This window comes from Lithobates pipiens, unplaced genomic scaffold, assembly GCF_037356315.1.
Source record: "Lithobates pipiens isolate NorthernLeopardFrog02 unplaced genomic scaffold, aLitPip1_a1.2 Scaffold_41, whole genome shotgun sequence".
NCBI classification, from domain to species: Eukaryota; Metazoa; Chordata; class Amphibia; order Anura; family Ranidae; genus Lithobates; species Lithobates pipiens.
Window position 1 is genome coordinate 6,992,702 of NW_027507861.1, and position 19,074 is coordinate 7,011,775.

The 19,074-nt window shown below is 39.9% G+C and overlaps 1 protein-coding gene across 1 annotated transcript; it reads left to right on the forward strand.

The window, feature by feature from the left end:
* Nucleotides 1–1,019: 1,019 nt before the first annotated feature.
* On the forward strand, nt 1,020–1,991 carry LOC143956770 (olfactory receptor 52Z1P-like). The gene has a single exon (XM_077466950.1). It carries the CDS (start codon nt 1,020–1,022, stop codon nt 1,989–1,991), a length of 972 nt encoding a protein of 323 aa, XP_077323076.1.
* The last annotated feature ends 17,083 nt before the right edge of the window (nt 1,992–19,074 follow it).

The window sequence follows — 19,074 nt, forward strand, 5'->3', positions numbered from 1 at the left end:
TTGGGCTTCAAGCGAGCTTTGCCACAGATTTCTATGGAGGCATTGAACATGCTTTGAAGCGCCACTGAAGCTACATGGGGTATAATTTTTGAAGCAGAGGCGAAGCAAAAGAGGTGTAAACAGGACTCTAAGCTAACCATTTTATTTGGTAACTGGCGTTCAGAGAGCTTTAACAAAGCCTGTCCGAAGCCATGTTGAAGCTGAAGCAACGTGTAATTGAGCCCTTACCCTATGAATGATTTGTCTTCCTAAATAATTGTGACGTTGCTTTGTAAGAATAGATTGTATGTGTGGGTGGAAGACTCAATCCTTGCACCACATGCCAAGATTTTAATAGAAATTGTTCAGGTAGAGATGGACTTTTTTAGGTGCATAAAAAACAACAACAACAACAATATATTATTAAAAACGTACAAATCCATTTATTCATTTCATTAAAATTTCTTCAATAAAACCAGTAATAATCATATGACGGTCATGTTTGACCTTCTTTGGTTTGGTCACCATATATAAAGCTACAGATGTTACTTGCTCAATAAAATGTTCTCATTCAGCAGTAGTTGGTCCAATCAGCATTTAGTGACAGATATTACATTCTCGACGTGTTTCACAAAAAGCGAGGCTTCTTCAGGAGTTATTGCAGCATAGGTGACTGTATACAGCATACAACACAGTGAATGGGCATCCGCGATACTCTCCGGGGTCTCCTGCAAACAACTTAAACACAGTTCTTGCAAAAACATTATTTTGTGCTTTTTTTGTGTTCTTGCATCACATGTATTAGGTTGTGTTTTTTTTTTGTGTTTTGTATACAGTTATCTATGCTACAGTAACTCCTGAAGAAGGATGGCACTGGCTACTGCCATGCCTAATTCTGCCCAACCGCCCAATCCAGTACAATGTCGACTTATGCCCTCCGATAATTTCTCCTAAAGTAGGTCATTGGTGGACCTTTACCATCGCTGAGGATGCTCATTCTTGACTTCTTTTTCAATGCAGGCAATCGGATTACCCAAGAAATGTGGAACTCCACCAGCTTCCACCCTGATTATTTCCTCCTGATAGGAATTCCTGGCCTGGAGGACTCGCATCTCCTGATCTCCATCCCATTCTCCATCATGTATGTTCTGTCATTTCTGGGCAACTCTACGTTAATATTGGTTATCTCAACCAATGAGATTCTTCACCAGCCGATGTATATTTTCTTGATGATGTTGGCACTCAGTGATGTCCTCTTGAGCTCTTCTACTGTCCCGAAGACTCTCAGCATCTTCTGGTTTAATTCTCATGAGATCTCCTTCAACGGATGCCTGACTGAGGTGTTCTTCATCCATTTCACATTTGTCATTGAGTCCGCCATTTTGCTCTTCATGGCCTATGACCGTTACTGCGCTATATGTCACCCTTTAACATATGCCAAAACTCTTACCAACTCCTTCATAGTCAAGGCAGCCATGATGACCGTTTTCAGAAGTTTATCCATGGTACTACCATTCGTCTTTCTACTTAAGAGATTACCTTTCCAACAAACCAACGTGATAGAGCACACCTACTGTGAGCACATGTCGGTGGCCAAGCTGGCTACTGCCGACATACTAGTCAATGTGGTGTATGGACTGGTCATAGCCGCTTCTTCATCCGGAGTAGACATGATCCTTATTATAGTGTCCTATGGTGTAATAATCTCAGCCGTTCTGAGGCTCCCATCCTCCGAGGCTCGTTTCAAGGCCTTCAATACATGCGTCTCTCACATCTGTGTTATCATTCTCTTCTACATCCCGGCCTTTTTTTCTTTTATAGCTCACAGAGTCGGCCACAAATACATTTCTCTGCAGTTCCATATTATTTTTGCTAACCTCTATGTCCTCATTCCACCGATGATGAACCCGATCATCTACGGAGTAAGAACGAGAGAAATACGGGAGAAGACATTCATCATATTTACTAGAATGACCAGTAATAGACAAGGAAGAGGGGTGACCTTCCTCTAAGAACGTTGGTGGCAAAGAGATGGTTCTGATTTCATGGCTGCTGTATAAATTGTAGAATTATTTTTTTTTGGAGTTCCTCAATCTTACATCTAATTGTAGATGGGTCTCCTCAATCTGACATTAAATTGTAGATGGGTCTCCTCAATCTGACATTAAATTGTAGATGGGTCTCCTCAATCTGACATTAAATTGTAGATGGGTCTCCTCAATCTGACATTAAATTGTAGATGGGTCTCCTCAATTTGACATTAAAATGTAGATGGGCCTCCTCAATCTGACATTAAATTGTAGATGGGTCTCCTCAATCTGACATCTAATTGTAGATGGGTCTCCTCAATCTGACATCTAATTGTAGATGGGTCTCCTCAATCTGACATCTAATTGTAGATGGGTCTCCTCAATCTGACATCTAATTGTAGGTGGGTCTCCTCAATCTGACATTAAATTGTAGATGGGTCTCCTCAATCTGACATTAAATTGTAGATGGGTCTCCTCAATCTGACATTAAATTGTAGATGGATCTCCTCAATCTGACATCAAATTGTAGATGGATCTCCTCAATCTGACATTAAATTGTAGATGGGTCTCCTCAATCTGACATTAAATTGTAGATGGGTCTCCTCAATCTGACATTAAATTGTAGATGGGTCTCCTCAATTTGACATTAAAATGTAGATGGGCCTCCTCAATCTGACATTAAATTGTAGATGGGTCTCCTCAATCTGACATCTAATTGTAGATGGGTCTCCTCAATCTGACATCTAATTGTAGATGGGTCTCCTCAATCTGACATCTAATTGTAGATGGGTCTCCTCAATCTGACATCTAATTGTAGGTGGATCTCCTCAATCTGACATCAAATTGTAGATGGGTCTCCTCAATCTGACATTAAATTGTAGATGGGCCTCCTCAATCTGACATTAAATTGTAGATGGGCCTCCTCAATCTGACATTAAATTGTAGATGGGTCTCCTCAATCTGACATTAAATTGTAGATGGGTCTCCTCAATCTGACATTAAATTGTAGATGGGCCTCCTCAATCTGACATTAAATTGTAGATGGATCTCCTCAATCTGACATCAAATTGTAGATGGGTCTCCTCAATCTGACATCTAATTGTAGATGGATCTCCTCAATCTGACATCAAATTGTAGGTGGATCTCCTCAATCTGACATCAAATTGTAGATGGGTCTCCTCAATCTGACATCAAATTGTAGGTGGGTCTCCTCAATCTGACATCAAATTGTAGATGGGTCTCCTCAATCTGACATCAAATTGTAGATGGGTCTCCTCAATCTGACATCTAATTGTAGGTGGATCTTCTCAATCTGACATCAAATTGTAGATGGATCTCCTCAATCTGACATCAAATTGTAGATGGGTCTCCTCAATCTGACATCTAATTGTAGGTGGATCTTCTCAATCTGACATCAAATTGTAGATGGATCTCCTCAATCTGACATCAAATTGTAGATGGATCTCCTCAATCTGACATCTAATTGTAGATGGATCTCCTCAATCTGACATCAAATTGTAGGTGGATCTCCTCAATCTGACATCTAATTGTAGATGGGTCTCCTCAATTTGACATCAAATTGTAGATGAGTCTCCTCAATCTGACATCTAATTGTAGATGGGTCTCCTCAATCTGACATCTAATTGTAGATGGGTCTCCTCAATTTGACATCAAATTGTAGATGAGTCTCCTCAATCTGACATCTAATTGTAGATGAGTCTCCTCAATCTGACATCAAATTGTAGATGGGTCTCCTCAATCTGACATCAAATTGTAGGTGGGTCTCCTCAATATGACATCAAATTGTAGATGAGTCTCCTCAATCTGACATCTAATTGTAGATGGGTCTCCTCAATCTGACATCAAATTGTAGATGGGTCTCCTCAATCGGACATCTAATTGTAGGTGGATCTCCTCAATTTGACATCAAATTGTAGATGGGTCTCCTCAATCTGACATCTAATTGTAGGTGGATCTCCTCAATCTGACATCTAATTGTAGATGGATCTCCTAAATCTGACATCAAATTGTAGGTGGGTCTCCTCAATCTGACATCTAATTGTAGGTGGATCTCCTCAATTTGACATCAAATTGTAGATGGGTCTCCTCAATCTGACATCTAATTGTAGATGGGTCTCCTCAATCTGACATCAAATTGTAGATGGGTCTCCTCAATCTGACATCTAATTGTAGATGGGTCTCCTCAATCTGACATCTAATTGTAGATGGGTCTCCTCAATCTGACATCAAATTGTAGATGGGTCTCCTCAATCTGACATCTAATTGTAGATGGGTCTCTTCAATCTGACATCAAATTGTAGGTGGATCTCCTCAATCTGACATCAAATTGTAGATGGATCTCCTCAATCTGACATCAAATTGTAGGTGGATCTCCTCAATCTGACATCTAATTGTAGATGGGTCTCCTCAATCTGACATCAAATTGTAGGTGGATCTCCTCAATCTGACATCTAATTGTAGATGGGTCTCCTCAATTTGACATCAAATTGTAGATGAGTCTCCTCAATCTGACATCTAATTGTAGATGGGTCTCCTCAATCTGACATCAAATTGTAGGTGGGTCTCCTCAATATGACATCAAATTGTAGGTGGGTCTCCTCAATCGGACATCTAATTGTAGGTGGATCTCCTCAATTTGACATCAAATTGTAGATGGGTCTCCTCAATCTGACATCTAATTGTAGGTGGATCTCCTCAATCTGACATCTAATTGTAGATGGATCTCCTAAATCTGACATCAAATTGTAGGTGGGTCTCCTCAATCTGACATCTAATTGTAGGTGGATCTCCTCAATTTGACATTAAATTGTAGATGGGTCTCCTCAATCTGACATCTAATTGTAGATGGGTCTCCTCAATCTGACATCAAATTGTAGATGGGTCTCCTCAATCTGACATCTAATTGTAGATGGGTCTCCTCAATCTGACATCAAATTGTAGGTGGATCTCCTCAATCTGACATCAAATTGTAGATGGATCTCCTCAATCTGACATCTAATTGTAGATGGATCTCCTCAATCTGACATCTAATTGTAGATGGATCTCCTCAATCTGACATCAAATTGTAGGTGGATCTCCTCAATCTGACATCTAATTGTAGATGGATCTCCTCAATCTGACATCTAATTGTAGATGAGTCTTCTCAATCTGACATCTAATTGTAGATGGGTCTCCTCAATCTGACATCAAATTGTAGATGGGTCTCCTCAATCTGACATCAAATTGTAGGTGGGTCTCCTCAATATGACATCAAATTGTAGGTGGGTCTCCTCAATCGGACATCTAATTGTAGGTGGATCTCCTCAATTTGACATCAAATTGTAGATGGGTCTCCTCAATCTGACATCTAATTGTAGGTGGATCTCCTCAATCTGACATCAAATTGTAGATGGGTCTCCTCAATCTGACATCTAATTGTAGATGGATCTCCTAAATCTGACATCAAATTGTAGGTGGGTCTCCTCAATCTGACATCTAATTGTAGGTGGATCTCCTCAATTTGACATCAAATTGTAGATGGGTCTCCTCAATCTGACATCTAATTGTAGATGGGTCTCCTCAATCTGACATCAAATTGTAGATGGGTCTCCTCAATCTGACATCAAATTGTAGATGGGTCTCCTCAATCTGACATCAAATTGTAGGTGGGTCTCCTCAATCTGACATCTAATTGTAGGTGGATCTCCTCAATTTGACATCAAATTGTAGATGGGTCTCCTCAATCTGACATCTAATTGTAGATGGGTCTCCTCAATCTGACATCAAATTGTAGATGGGTCTCCTCAATCTGACATTAAATTGTAGATGGATCTCCTCAATCTGACATCAAATTGTAGATGGGTCTCCTCAATCTGACATCAAATTGTAGATGGGTCTCCTCAATCTGACATCAAATTGTAGATGGGTCTCCTCAATCTGACATCAAATTGTAGGTGGGTCTCCTTAATCTGACATCTAATTGTAGGTGGATCTCCTCAATTTGACATCAAATTGTAGATGGGTCTCCTCAATCTGACATCTAATTGTAGATGGGTCTCCTCAATCTGACATCAAATTGTAGATGGGTCTCCTCAATCGGACATCTAATTGTAGGTGGATCTCCTCAATTTGACATCAAATTGTAGATGGGTCTCCTCAATCTGACATCAAATTGTAGATGGGTCTCCTCAATCTGACATTAAATTGTAGATGGATCTCCTCAATCTGACATCAAATTGTAGATGGGTCTCCTCAATCTGACATCTAATTGTAGATGGATCTCCTCAATCTGACATCAAATTGTAGGTGGATCTCCTCAATCTGACATCAAATTGTAGATGGGTCTCCTCAATCTGACATCAAATTGTAGGTGGGTCTCCTCAATCTGACATCAAATTGTAGATGGGTCTCCTCAATCTGACATCAAATTGTAGATGGGTCTCCTCAATCTGACATCTAATTGTAGGTGGATCTTCTCAATCTGACATCAAATTGTAGATGGATCTCCTCAATCTGACATCAAATTGTAGATGGGTCTCCTCAATCTGACATCTAATTGTAGGTGGATCTTCTCAATCTGACATCAAATTGTAGATGGATCTCCTCAATCTGACATCAAATTGTAGATGGATCTCCTCAATCTGACATCTAATTGTAGATGGATCTCCTCAATCTGACATCAAATTGTAGGTGGATCTCCTCAATCTGACATCTAATTGTAGATGGGTCTCCTCAATTTGACATCAAATTGTAGATGAGTCTCCTCAATCTGACATCTAATTGTAGATGGGTCTCCTCAATCTGACATCTAATTGTAGATGGGTCTCCTCAATTTGACATCAAATTGTAGATGAGTCTCCTCAATCTGACATCTAATTGTAGATGAGTCTCCTCAATCTGACATCAAATTGTAGATGGGTCTCCTCAATCTGACATCAAATTGTAGGTGGGTCTCCTCAATATGACATCAAATTGTAGATGAGTCTCCTCAATCTGACATCTAATTGTAGATGGGTCTCCTCAATCTGACATCAAATTGTAGATGGGTCTCCTCAATCGGACATCTAATTGTAGGTGGATCTCCTCAATTTGACATCAAATTGTAGATGGGTCTCCTCAATCTGACATCTAATTGTAGGTGGATCTCCTCAATCTGACATCTAATTGTAGATGGATCTCCTAAATCTGACATCAAATTGTAGGTGGGTCTCCTCAATCTGACATCTAATTGTAGGTGGATCTCCTCAATTTGACATCAAATTGTAGATGGGTCTCCTCAATCTGACATCTAATTGTAGATGGGTCTCCTCAATCTGACATCAAATTGTAGATGGGTCTCCTCAATCTGACATCTAATTGTAGATGGGTCTCCTCAATCTGACATCTAATTGTAGATGGGTCTCCTCAATCTGACATCAAATTGTAGATGGGTCTCCTCAATCTGACATCTAATTGTAGATGGGTCTCTTCAATCTGACATCAAATTGTAGGTGGATCTCCTCAATCTGACATCAAATTGTAGATGGATCTCCTCAATCTGACATCAAATTGTAGGTGGATCTCCTCAATCTGACATCTAATTGTAGATGGGTCTCCTCAATCTGACATCAAATTGTAGGTGGATCTCCTCAATCTGACATCTAATTGTAGATGGGTCTCCTCAATTTGACATCAAATTGTAGATGAGTCTCCTCAATCTGACATCTAATTGTAGATGGGTCTCCTCAATCTGACATCAAATTGTAGGTGGGTCTCCTCAATATGACATCAAATTGTAGGTGGGTCTCCTCAATCGGACATCTAATTGTAGGTGGATCTCCTCAATTTGACATCAAATTGTAGATGGGTCTCCTCAATCTGACATCTAATTGTAGGTGGATCTCCTCAATCTGACATCTAATTGTAGATGGATCTCCTAAATCTGACATCAAATTGTAGGTGGGTCTCCTCAATCTGACATCTAATTGTAGGTGGATCTCCTCAATTTGACATTAAATTGTAGATGGGTCTCCTCAATCTGACATCTAATTGTAGATGGGTCTCCTCAATCTGACATCAAATTGTAGATGGGTCTCCTCAATCTGACATCTAATTGTAGATGGGTCTCCTCAATCTGACATCAAATTGTAGGTGGATCTCCTCAATCTGACATCAAATTGTAGATGGATCTCCTCAATCTGACATCTAATTGTAGATGGATCTCCTCAATCTGACATCTAATTGTAGATGGATCTCCTCAATCTGACATCAAATTGTAGGTGGATCTCCTCAATCTGACATCTAATTGTAGATGGATCTCCTCAATCTGACATCTAATTGTAGATGAGTCTTCTCAATCTGACATCTAATTGTAGATGGGTCTCCTCAATCTGACATCAAATTGTAGATGGGTCTCCTCAATCTGACATCAAATTGTAGGTGGGTCTCCTCAATATGACATCAAATTGTAGGTGGGTCTCCTCAATCGGACATCTAATTGTAGGTGGATCTCCTCAATTTGACATCAAATTGTAGATGGGTCTCCTCAATCTGACATCTAATTGTAGGTGGATCTCCTCAATCTGACATCAAATTGTAGATGGGTCTCCTCAATCTGACATCTAATTGTAGATGGATCTCCTAAATCTGACATCAAATTGTAGGTGGGTCTCCTCAATCTGACATCTAATTGTAGGTGGATCTCCTCAATTTGACATCAAATTGTAGATGGGTCTCCTCAATCTGACATCTAATTGTAGATGGGTCTCCTCAATCTGACATCAAATTGTAGATGGGTCTCCTCAATCTGACATCAAATTGTAGATGGGTCTCCTCAATCTGACATCAAATTGTAGGTGGGTCTCCTCAATCTGACATCTAATTGTAGGTGGATCTCCTCAATTTGACATCAAATTGTAGATGGGTCTCCTCAATCTGACATCTAATTGTAGATGGGTCTCCTCAATCTGACATCAAATTGTAGATGGGTCTCCTCAATCTGACATTAAATTGTAGATGGGTCTCCTCAATCTGACATCTAATTGTAGATGGGTCTCCTCAATCTGACATCTAATTGTAGATGGGTCTCCTCAATCTGACATCAAATTGTAGATGGGTCTCCTCAATCTGACATTAAATTGTAGATGGGTCTCCTCAATCTGACATCTAATTGTAGATGGGTCTCCTCAATCTGACATCTAATTGTAGATGGGTCTCCTCAATCTGACATCTAATTGTAGGTGGATCTCCTCAATCTGACATCAAATTGTAGATGGGTCTCCTCAATCTGACATCTAATTGTAGATGGATCTCCTCAATCTGACATCAAATTGTAGGTGGATCTCCTCAATCTGACATCAAATTGTAGATGGGTCTCCTCAATCTGACATCAAATTGTAGGTGGGTCTCCTCAATCTGACATCAAATTGTAGATGGGTCTCCTCAATCTGACATCAAATTGTAGATGGGTCTCCTCAATCTGACATCTAATTGTAGGTGGATCTCCTCAATCTGACATCAAATTGTAGATGGGTCTCCTCAATCTGACATCAAATTGTAGATGGGTCTCCTCAATCTGACATCAAATTGTAGATGGGTCTCCTCAATCTGACATCAAATTGTAGATGGATCTCCTCAATCTGACATCAAATCGTAGATGGATCTCCTCAATCTGACATCTAATTGTAGATGGATCTCCTCAATCTGACATCAAATTGTAGGTGGATCTCCTCAATCTGACATCTAATTGTAGATGGGTCTCCTCAATTTGACATCAAATTGTAGATGAGTCTCCTCAATCTGACATCTAATTGTAGATGGGTCTCCTCAATCTGACATCAAATTGTAGATGGGTCTCCTCAATCTGACATCAAATTGTAGGTGGGTCTCCTCAATCTGACATCTAATTGTAGATGGATCTCCTAAATCTGACATCAAATTGTAGGTGGGTCTCCTCAATCTGACATCTAATTGTAGGTGGATCTCCTCAATTTGACATCAAATTGTAGATGGGTCTCCTCAATCTGACATCTAATTGTAGATGGGTCTCCTCAATCTGACATCAAATTGTAGATGGGTCTCCTCAATCTGACATCAAATTGTAGATGGGTCTCCTCAATCTGACATCAAATTGTAGGTGGGTCTCCTCAATCTGACATCTAATTGTAGGTGGATCTCCTCAATTTGACATCAAATTGTAGATGGGTCTCCTCAATCTGACATCTAATTGTAGATGGGTCTCCTCAATCTGACATCAAATTGTAGATGGGTCTCCTCAATCTGACATTAAATTGTAGATGGGTCTCCTCAATCTGACATCTAATTGTAGATGGGTCTCCTCAATCTGACATCTAATTGTAGATGGGTCTCCTCAATCTGACATCAAATTGTAGATGGGTCTCCTCAATCTGACATTAAATTGTAGATGGGTCTCCTCAATCTGACATCTAATTGTAGATGGGTCTCCTCAATCTGACATCTAATTGTAGATGGGTCTCCTCAATCTGACATCTAATTGTAGGTGGATCTCCTCAATCTGACATCAAATTGTAGATGGGTCTCCTCAATCTGACATCTAATTGTAGATGGATCTCCTCAATCTGACATCAAATTGTAGATGGGTCTCCTCAATTTGACATCAAATTGTAGATGAGTCTCCTCAATCTGACATCTAATTGTAGATGGGTCTCCTCAATCTGACATCAAATTGTAGATGGATCTCCTCAATCTGACATCAAATTGTAGGTGGGTCTCCTCAATTTGACATCAAATTGTAGGTGGGTCTCCTCAATTTGACATCAAATTGTAGGTGGGTCTCCTCAATTTGACATCAAATTGTAGGTGGGTCTCCTCAATCTGATATCTAATTGTAGATGGTTCTCCTCAATCTGACATCAAATTGTAGATGGTTCTCCTCAATCTGACATCTAATTGTAGATGGGTCTCCTCAATCTGACATCTAATTGTAGGTGGATCTCCTCAATCTGACATCAAATTGTAGATGGGTCTCCTCAATCTGACATCAAATTGTAGATGGGTCTCCTCAATCTGACATCAAATTGTAGATGGGTCTCCTCAATCTGACATCAAATTGTAGATGGATCTCCTCAATCTGACATCAAATTGTAGATGGATCTCCTCAATCTGACATCTAATTGTAGATGGATCTCCTCAATCTGACATCAAATTGTAGGTGGATCTCCTCAATCTGACATCTAATTGTAGATGGGTCTCCTCAATTTGACATCAAATTGTAGATGAGTCTCCTCAATCTGACATCTAATTGTAGATGGGTCTCCTCAATCTGACATCAAATTGTAGATGGGTCTCCTCAATCTGACATCAAATTGTAGGTGGGTCTCCTCAATATGACATCAAATTGTAGGTGGGTCTCCTCAATCGGACATCTAATTGTAGGTGGATCTCCTCAATTTGACATCAAATTGTAGATGGGTCTCCTCAATCTGACATCTAATTGTAGGTGGATCTCCTCAATCTGACATCTAATTGTAGATGGATCTCCTAAATCTGACATCTAATTGTAGATGGGTCTCCTCAATCTGACATCTAATTGTAGGTGGATCTCCTCAATTTGACATCAAATTGTAGATGGGTCTCCTCAATCTGACATCTAATTGTAGATGGGTCTCCTCAATCTGACATCAAATTGTAGATGGGTCTCCTCAATCTGACATCAAATTGTAGATGGGTCTCCTCAATCTGACATCAAATTGTAGATGGGTCTCCTCAATCTGACATCAAATTGTAGATGGGTCTCCTCAATCTGACATCTAATTGTAGATGGGTCTCCTCAATCTGACATCAAATTGTAGGTGGGTCTCCTCAATCGGACATCTAATTGTAGGTGGATCTCCTCAATTTGACATCAAATTGTAGATGGGTCTCCTCAATCTGACATCAAATTGTAGATGGGTCTCCTCAATCTGACATCAAATTGTAGATGGGTCTCCTCAATCTGACATCAAATTGTAGGTGGGTCTCCTTAATCTGACATCTAATTGTAGGTGGATCTCCTCAATTTGACATCAAATTGTAGATGGATCTCCTCAATCTGACATCAAATTGTAGATGGGTCTCCTCAATTTGACATCAAATTGTAGATGAGTCTCCTCAATCTGACATCTAATTGTAGATGGGTCTCCTCAATCTGACATCAAATTGTAGATGGATCTCCTCAATCTGACATCAAATTGTAGGTGGGTCTCCTCAATTTGACATCAAATTGTAGGTGGGTCTCCTCAATTTGACATCAAATTGTAGGTGGGTCTCCTCAATTTGACATCAAATTGTAGGTGGGTCTCCTCAATCTGATATCTAATTGTAGATGGTTCTCCTCAATCTGACATCAAATTGTAGATGGTTCTCCTCAATCTGACATCTAATTGTAGATGGATCTCCTCAATCTGACATCAAATTGTAGATGGGTCTCCTCAATCTGACATCAAATTGTAGATGGATCTCCTCTAATCTGACATCAAATTGTAGATGGGTCTCCTCAATCTGACATCAAATTGTAGGTGGATCTCCTCAATCTGACATCAATTTGTAGGTGGGTCTCCTCACTCTGACATCAAATTGTAGATGGGTCTCCTCAATTTGACATCAAATTGTAGATGGGTCTCCTCAATCTGACATCAAATTGTAGATGGGTCTCCTCAATCTGACATCAAATTGTAGATGGGTCTCCTCAATCTGACATCTAATTGTAGATGGGTCTCCTCAATCTGACATCTAATTGTAGGTGGGTCTCCTCAATCTGACATCAAATTGTAGGTAGGTCTCCTCAATCTGACATTAAATTGTAGGTGGGTCTCCTCAATCTGACATCAAATTGTAGGTGGGTCTCCTCAATCTGACATCAAATTGTAGATGGGTCTCCTCAATCTGACATCAAATTGTAGATGGGTCTCCTCAATCTGACATCTAATTGTAGGTGGGTCTCCTCAATCTGACATCTAATTGTAGATGGGTCTCCTCAATCTGACATCAAATTGTAGATGGGTCTCCTCAATCTGACATCTAATTGTAGATGGGTCTCCTCAATCTGACATCTAATTGTAGATGGATCTCCTCAATCTGACATCAAATTGTAGATGGGTCTCCTCAATCTGACATCTAATTGTAGATGGATCTCCTCAATCTGACATCAAATTGTAGATGGTTCTCCTCAATCTGACATCTAATTGTAGATGGATCTCCTCAATCTGACATCAAATTGTAGGTGGGTCTCCTCAATCTGACATCAAATTGTAGATGGGTCTCCTCAATCTGACATCTAATTGTAGATGGGTCTCCTCAATCTGACATCTAATTGTAGGTGGGTCTCCTCAATCTGACATCAAATTGTAGATGGGTCTCCTCAATCTGACATCTAATTGTAGATGGATCTCCTCAATCTGACATCAAATTGTAGATGGGTCTCCTCAATCTGACATCTAATTGTAGATGGATCTCCTCAATCTGACATCAAATTGTAGATGGGTCTCCTCAATCTGACATCTAATTGTAGATGGATCTCCTCAATCTGACATCAAATTGTAGATGGGTCTCCTCAATCTGACATCTAATTGTAAATGGGTCTCCTCAATCTGACATCAAATTGTAGATGGGTCTCCTCAATCTTACATCAAATTGTAGATGGATCTCCTCAATCTGACATCAAATTGTAGATGGGGCTCCTCAATCTGACATCAAATTGTAGATGGATCTCCTCAATCTGACATCAAATTGTAGATGGATCTCCTCAATCTGACATCTAATTGTAGATGGGTCTCCTCAATCTGACATCAAATTGTAGATGGATCTCCTCAATCTGACATTAAATTGTAGATGGGTCTCCTCAATCTGACATCAAATTGTAGATGGATCTCCTCAATCTGACATCTAATTGTAGATGGGTCTCCTCAATCGGACATCTAATTGTAGATGGATCTCCTCAATCTGACATCAAATTGTAGATGGGTCTCCTCAATCTGACATCAAATTGTAGATGGGTCTCCTCAATCTGACATCTAATTGTAGATGGATCTCCTCAATCTGACATCAAATTGTAGGTGGATCTCCTCAATCTGACATCTAATTGTAGATGGGTCTCCTCAATCTGACATCAAATTGTAGATGGATCTCCTCAATCTGACATCTAATTGTAGATGGATCTCCTCAATCTGACATCAAATTGTAGATGGGTCTCCTCAATCTGACATCAAATTGTAGATGGGTCTCCTCAATCTGACATCTAATTGTAGATGGATCTCCTCAATCTGACATCAAATTGTAGGTGGGTCTCCTCAATCGGACATCTAATTGTAGGTGGATCTCCTCAATTTGACATCAAATTGTAGATGGGTCTCCTCAATCTGACATCTAATTGTAGGTGGATCTCCTCAATCTGACATCTAATTGTAGATGGATCTCCTAAATCTGACATCTAATTGTAGATGGGTCTCCTCAATCTGACATCTAATTGTAGGTGGATCTCCTCAATTTGACATCAAATTGTAGATGGGTCTCCTCAATCTGACATCTAATTGTAGATGGGTCTCCTCAATCTGACATCAAATTGTAGATGGGTCTCCTCAATCTGACATCAAATTGTAGATGGGTCTCCTCAATCTGACATCAAATTGTAGATGGGTCTCCTCAATCTGACATCAAATTGTAGATGGGTCTCCTCAATCTGACATCTAATTGTAGATGGGTCTCCTCAATCTGACATCAAATTGTAGGTGGGTCTCCTCAATCGGACATCAAATTGTAGGTGGATCTCCTCAATTTGACATCAAATTGTAGATGGGTCTCCTCAATCTGACATCAAATTGTAGATGGGTCTCCTCAATCTGACATCAAATTGTAGATGGGTCTCCTCAATCTGACATCAAATTGTAGGTGGGTCTCCTTAATCTGACATCTAATTGTAGGTGGATCTCCTCAATTTGACATCAAATTGTAGATGGGTCTCCTCAATCTGACATCTAATTGTAGATGGATCTCCTCAATCTGACATCAAATTGTAGATGGATCTCCTCAATCTGACATCAAATTGTAGATGGGTCTCCTCAATTTGACATCAAATTGTAGATGAGTCTCCTCAATCTGACATCTAATTGTAGATGGGTCTCCTCAATCTGACATCAAATTGTAGATGGATCTCCTCAATCTGACATCAAATTGTAGATGGGTCTCCTCAATTTGACATCAAATTGTAGGTGGGTCTCCTCAATCTGATATCTAATTGTAGATGGTTCTCCTCAATCTGACATCAAATTGTAGATGGTTCTCCTCAATCTGACATCTAATTGTAGATGGATCTCCTCAATCTGACATCAAATTGTAGATGGTTCTCCTCAATCTGACATCTAATTGTAGATGGATCTCCTCAATCTGACATCAAATTGTAGATGGGTCTCCTCAATCTGACATCAAATTGTAGGTGGATCTCCTCAATCTGACATCAATTTGTAGGTGGGTCTCCTCACTCTGACATCAAATTGTAGATGGGTCTCCTCAATTTGACATCAAATTGTAGATGGGTCTCCTCAATCTGACATCAAATTGTAGATGGGTCTCCTCAATCTGACATCAAATTGTAGATGGGTCTCCTCAATCTGACATCTAATTGTAGATGGGTCTCCTCAATCTGACATCTAATTGTAGGTGGGTCTCCTCAATCTGACATCAAATTGTAGGTAGGTCTCCTCAATCTGACATTAAATTGTAGGTGGGTCTCCTCAATCTGACATCAAATTGTAGGTGGGTCTCCTCAATCTGACATCAAATTGTAGATGGGTCTCCTCAATCTGACATCAAATTGTAGATGGGTCTCCTCAATCTGACATCTAATTGTAGGTGGGTCTCCTCAATCTGACATCTAATTGTAGATGGGTCTCCTCAATCTGACATCAAATTGTAGATGGGTCTCCTCAATCTGACATCTAATTGTAGATGGGTCTCCTCAATCTGACATCTAATTGTAGATGGATCTCCTCAATCTGACATCAAATTGTAGATGGGTCTCCTCAATCTGACATCTAATTGTAGATGGATCTCCTCAATCTGACATCAAATTGTAGATGGTTCTCCTCAATCTGACATCTAATTGTAGATGGATCTCCTCAATCTGACATCAAATTGTAGATGGGTCTCCTCAATCTGACATCAAATTGTAGGTGGGTCTCCTCAATCTGACATCAAATTGTAGATGGGTCTCCTCAATCTGACATCAAATTGTAGATGGGTCTCCTCAATCTGACATCTAATTGTAGATGGATCTCCTCAATCTGACATCAAATTGTAGATGGGTCTCCTCAATCTGACATCTAATTGTAAATGGGTCTCCTCAATCTGACATCAAATTGTAGATGGGTCTCCTCAATCTTACATCAAATTGTAGATGGATCTCCTCAATCTGACATCAAATTGTAGATGGGGCTCCTCAATCTGACATCAAATTGTAGATGGATCTCCTCAATCTGACATCAAATTGTAGATGGATCTCCTCAATCTGACATCTAATTGTAGATGGGTCTCCTCAATCTGACATCAAATTGTAGATGGGTCTCCTCAATCTGACATCAAATTGTAGATGGATCTCCTCAATCTGACATCTAATTGTAGATGGGTCTCCTCAATCGGACATCTAATTGTAGATGGATCTCCTCAATCTGACATCAAATTGTAGATGGGTCTCCTCAATCTGACATCAAATTGTAGATGGGTCTCCTCAATCTGACATCTAATTGTAGATGGATCTCCTCAATCTGACATCAAATTGTAGGTGGATCTCCTCAATCTGACATCTAATTGTAGATGGGTCTCCTCAATCTGACATCAAATTGTAGATGGATCTCCTCAATCTGACATCTAATTGTAGATGGATCTCCTCAATCTGACATCAAATTGTAGATGGGTCTCCTCAATCTGACATCAAATTGTAGATGGGTCTCCTCAATCTGACATCTAATTGTAGATGGATCTCCTCAATCTGACATCAAATTGTAGGTGGGTCTCCTCAATCGGACATCTAATTGTAGGTGGATCTCCTCAATTTGACATCAAATTGTAGATGGGTCTCCTCAATCTGACATCTAATTGTAGGTGGATCTCCTCAATCTGACATCTAATTGTAGATGGATCTCCTAAATCTGACATCTAATTGTAGATGGGTCTCCTCAATCTGACATCTAATTGTAGGTGGATCTCCTCAATTTGACATCAAATTGTAGATGGGTCTCCTCAATCTGACATCTAATTGTAGATGGGTCTCCTCAATCTGACATCAAATTGTAGATGGGTCTCCTCAATCTGACATCAAATTGTAGATGGGTCTCCTCAATCTGACATCAAATTGTAGATGGGTCTCCTCAATCTGACATCAAATTGTAGATGGGTCTCCTCAATCTGACATCTAATTGTAGATGGGTCTCCTCAATCTGACATCAAATTGTAGGTGGGTCTCCTCAATCGGACATCTAATTGTAGGTGGATCTCCTCAATTTGACATCAAATTGTAGATGGGTCTCCTCAATCTGACATCAAATTGTAGATGGGTCTCCTCAATCTGACATCAAATTGTAGATGGGTCTCCTCAATCTGACATCAAATTGTAGGTGGGTCTCCTTAATCTGACATCTAATTGTAGGTGGATCTCCTCAATTTGACATCAAATTGTAGATGGATCTCCTCAATCTGACATCAAATTGTAGATGGGTCTCCTCAATTTGACATCAAATTGTAGATGAGTCTCCTCAATCTGACATCTAATTGTAGATGGGTCTCCTCAATCTGACATCAAATTGTAGATGGATCTCCTCAATCTGACATCAAATTGTAGGTGGGTCTCCTCAATTTGACATCAAATTGTAGGTGGGTCTCCTCAATTTGACATCAAATTGTAGGTGGGTCTCCTCAATTTGACATCAAATTGTAGGTGGGTCTCCTCAATCTGATATCTAATTGTAGATGGTTCTCCTCAATCTGACATCAAATTGTAGATGGTTCTCCTCAATCTGACATCTAATTGTAGATGGATCTCCTCAATCTGACATCAAATTGTAGATGGTTCTCCTCAATCTGACATCTAATTGTAGATGGATCTCCTCAATCTGACATCAAATTGTAGATGGGTCTCCTCAATCTGACATCAAATTGTAGGTGGATCTCCTCAATCTGACATCAATTTGTAGGTGGGTCTCCTCACTCTGACATCAAATTGTAGATGGGTCTCCTCAATTTGACATCAAATTGTAGATGGGTCTCCTCAATCTGACATCAAATTGTAGATGGGTCTCCTCAATCTGACATCAAATTGTAGATGGGTCTCCTCAATCTGACATCTAATTGTAGATGGGTCTCCTCAATCTGACATCTAATTGTAGGTGGGTCTCCTCAATCTGACATCAAATTGTAGGTAGGTCTCCTCAATCTGACATTAAATTGTAGGTGGGTCTCCTCAATCTGACATCAAATTGTAGGTGGGTCTCCTCAATCTGACATCAAATTGTAGATGGGTCTCCTCAATCTGACATCAAATTGTAGATGGGTCTCCTCAATCTGACATCTAATTGTAGGTGGGTCTCCTCAATCTGACATCTAATTGTAGATGGGTCTCCTCAATCTGACATCAAATTGTAGATGGGTCTCCTCAATCTGACATCTAATTGTAGATGGGTCTCCTCAATCTGACATCAAATTGTAGATGGGTCTCCTCAATCTGACATCTAATTGTAGATGGATCTCCTCAATCTGACATCAAATTGTAGATGGTTCTCCTCAATCTGACATCTAATTGTAGATGGATCTCCTCAATCTGACATCAAATTGTAGATGGGTCTCCTCAATCTGACATCAAATTGTAGGTGGGTCTCCTCAATCTGACATCAAATTGTAGATGGGTCTCCTCAATCTGACATCTAATTGTAGATGGGTCTCCTCAATCTGACATCTAATTGTAGGTGGGTCTCCTCAATCTGACATCAAATTGTAGATGGGTCTCCTCAATCTGACATCTAATTGTAGATGGATCTCCTCAATCTGACATCAAATTGTAGATGGGTCTCCTCAATCTGACATC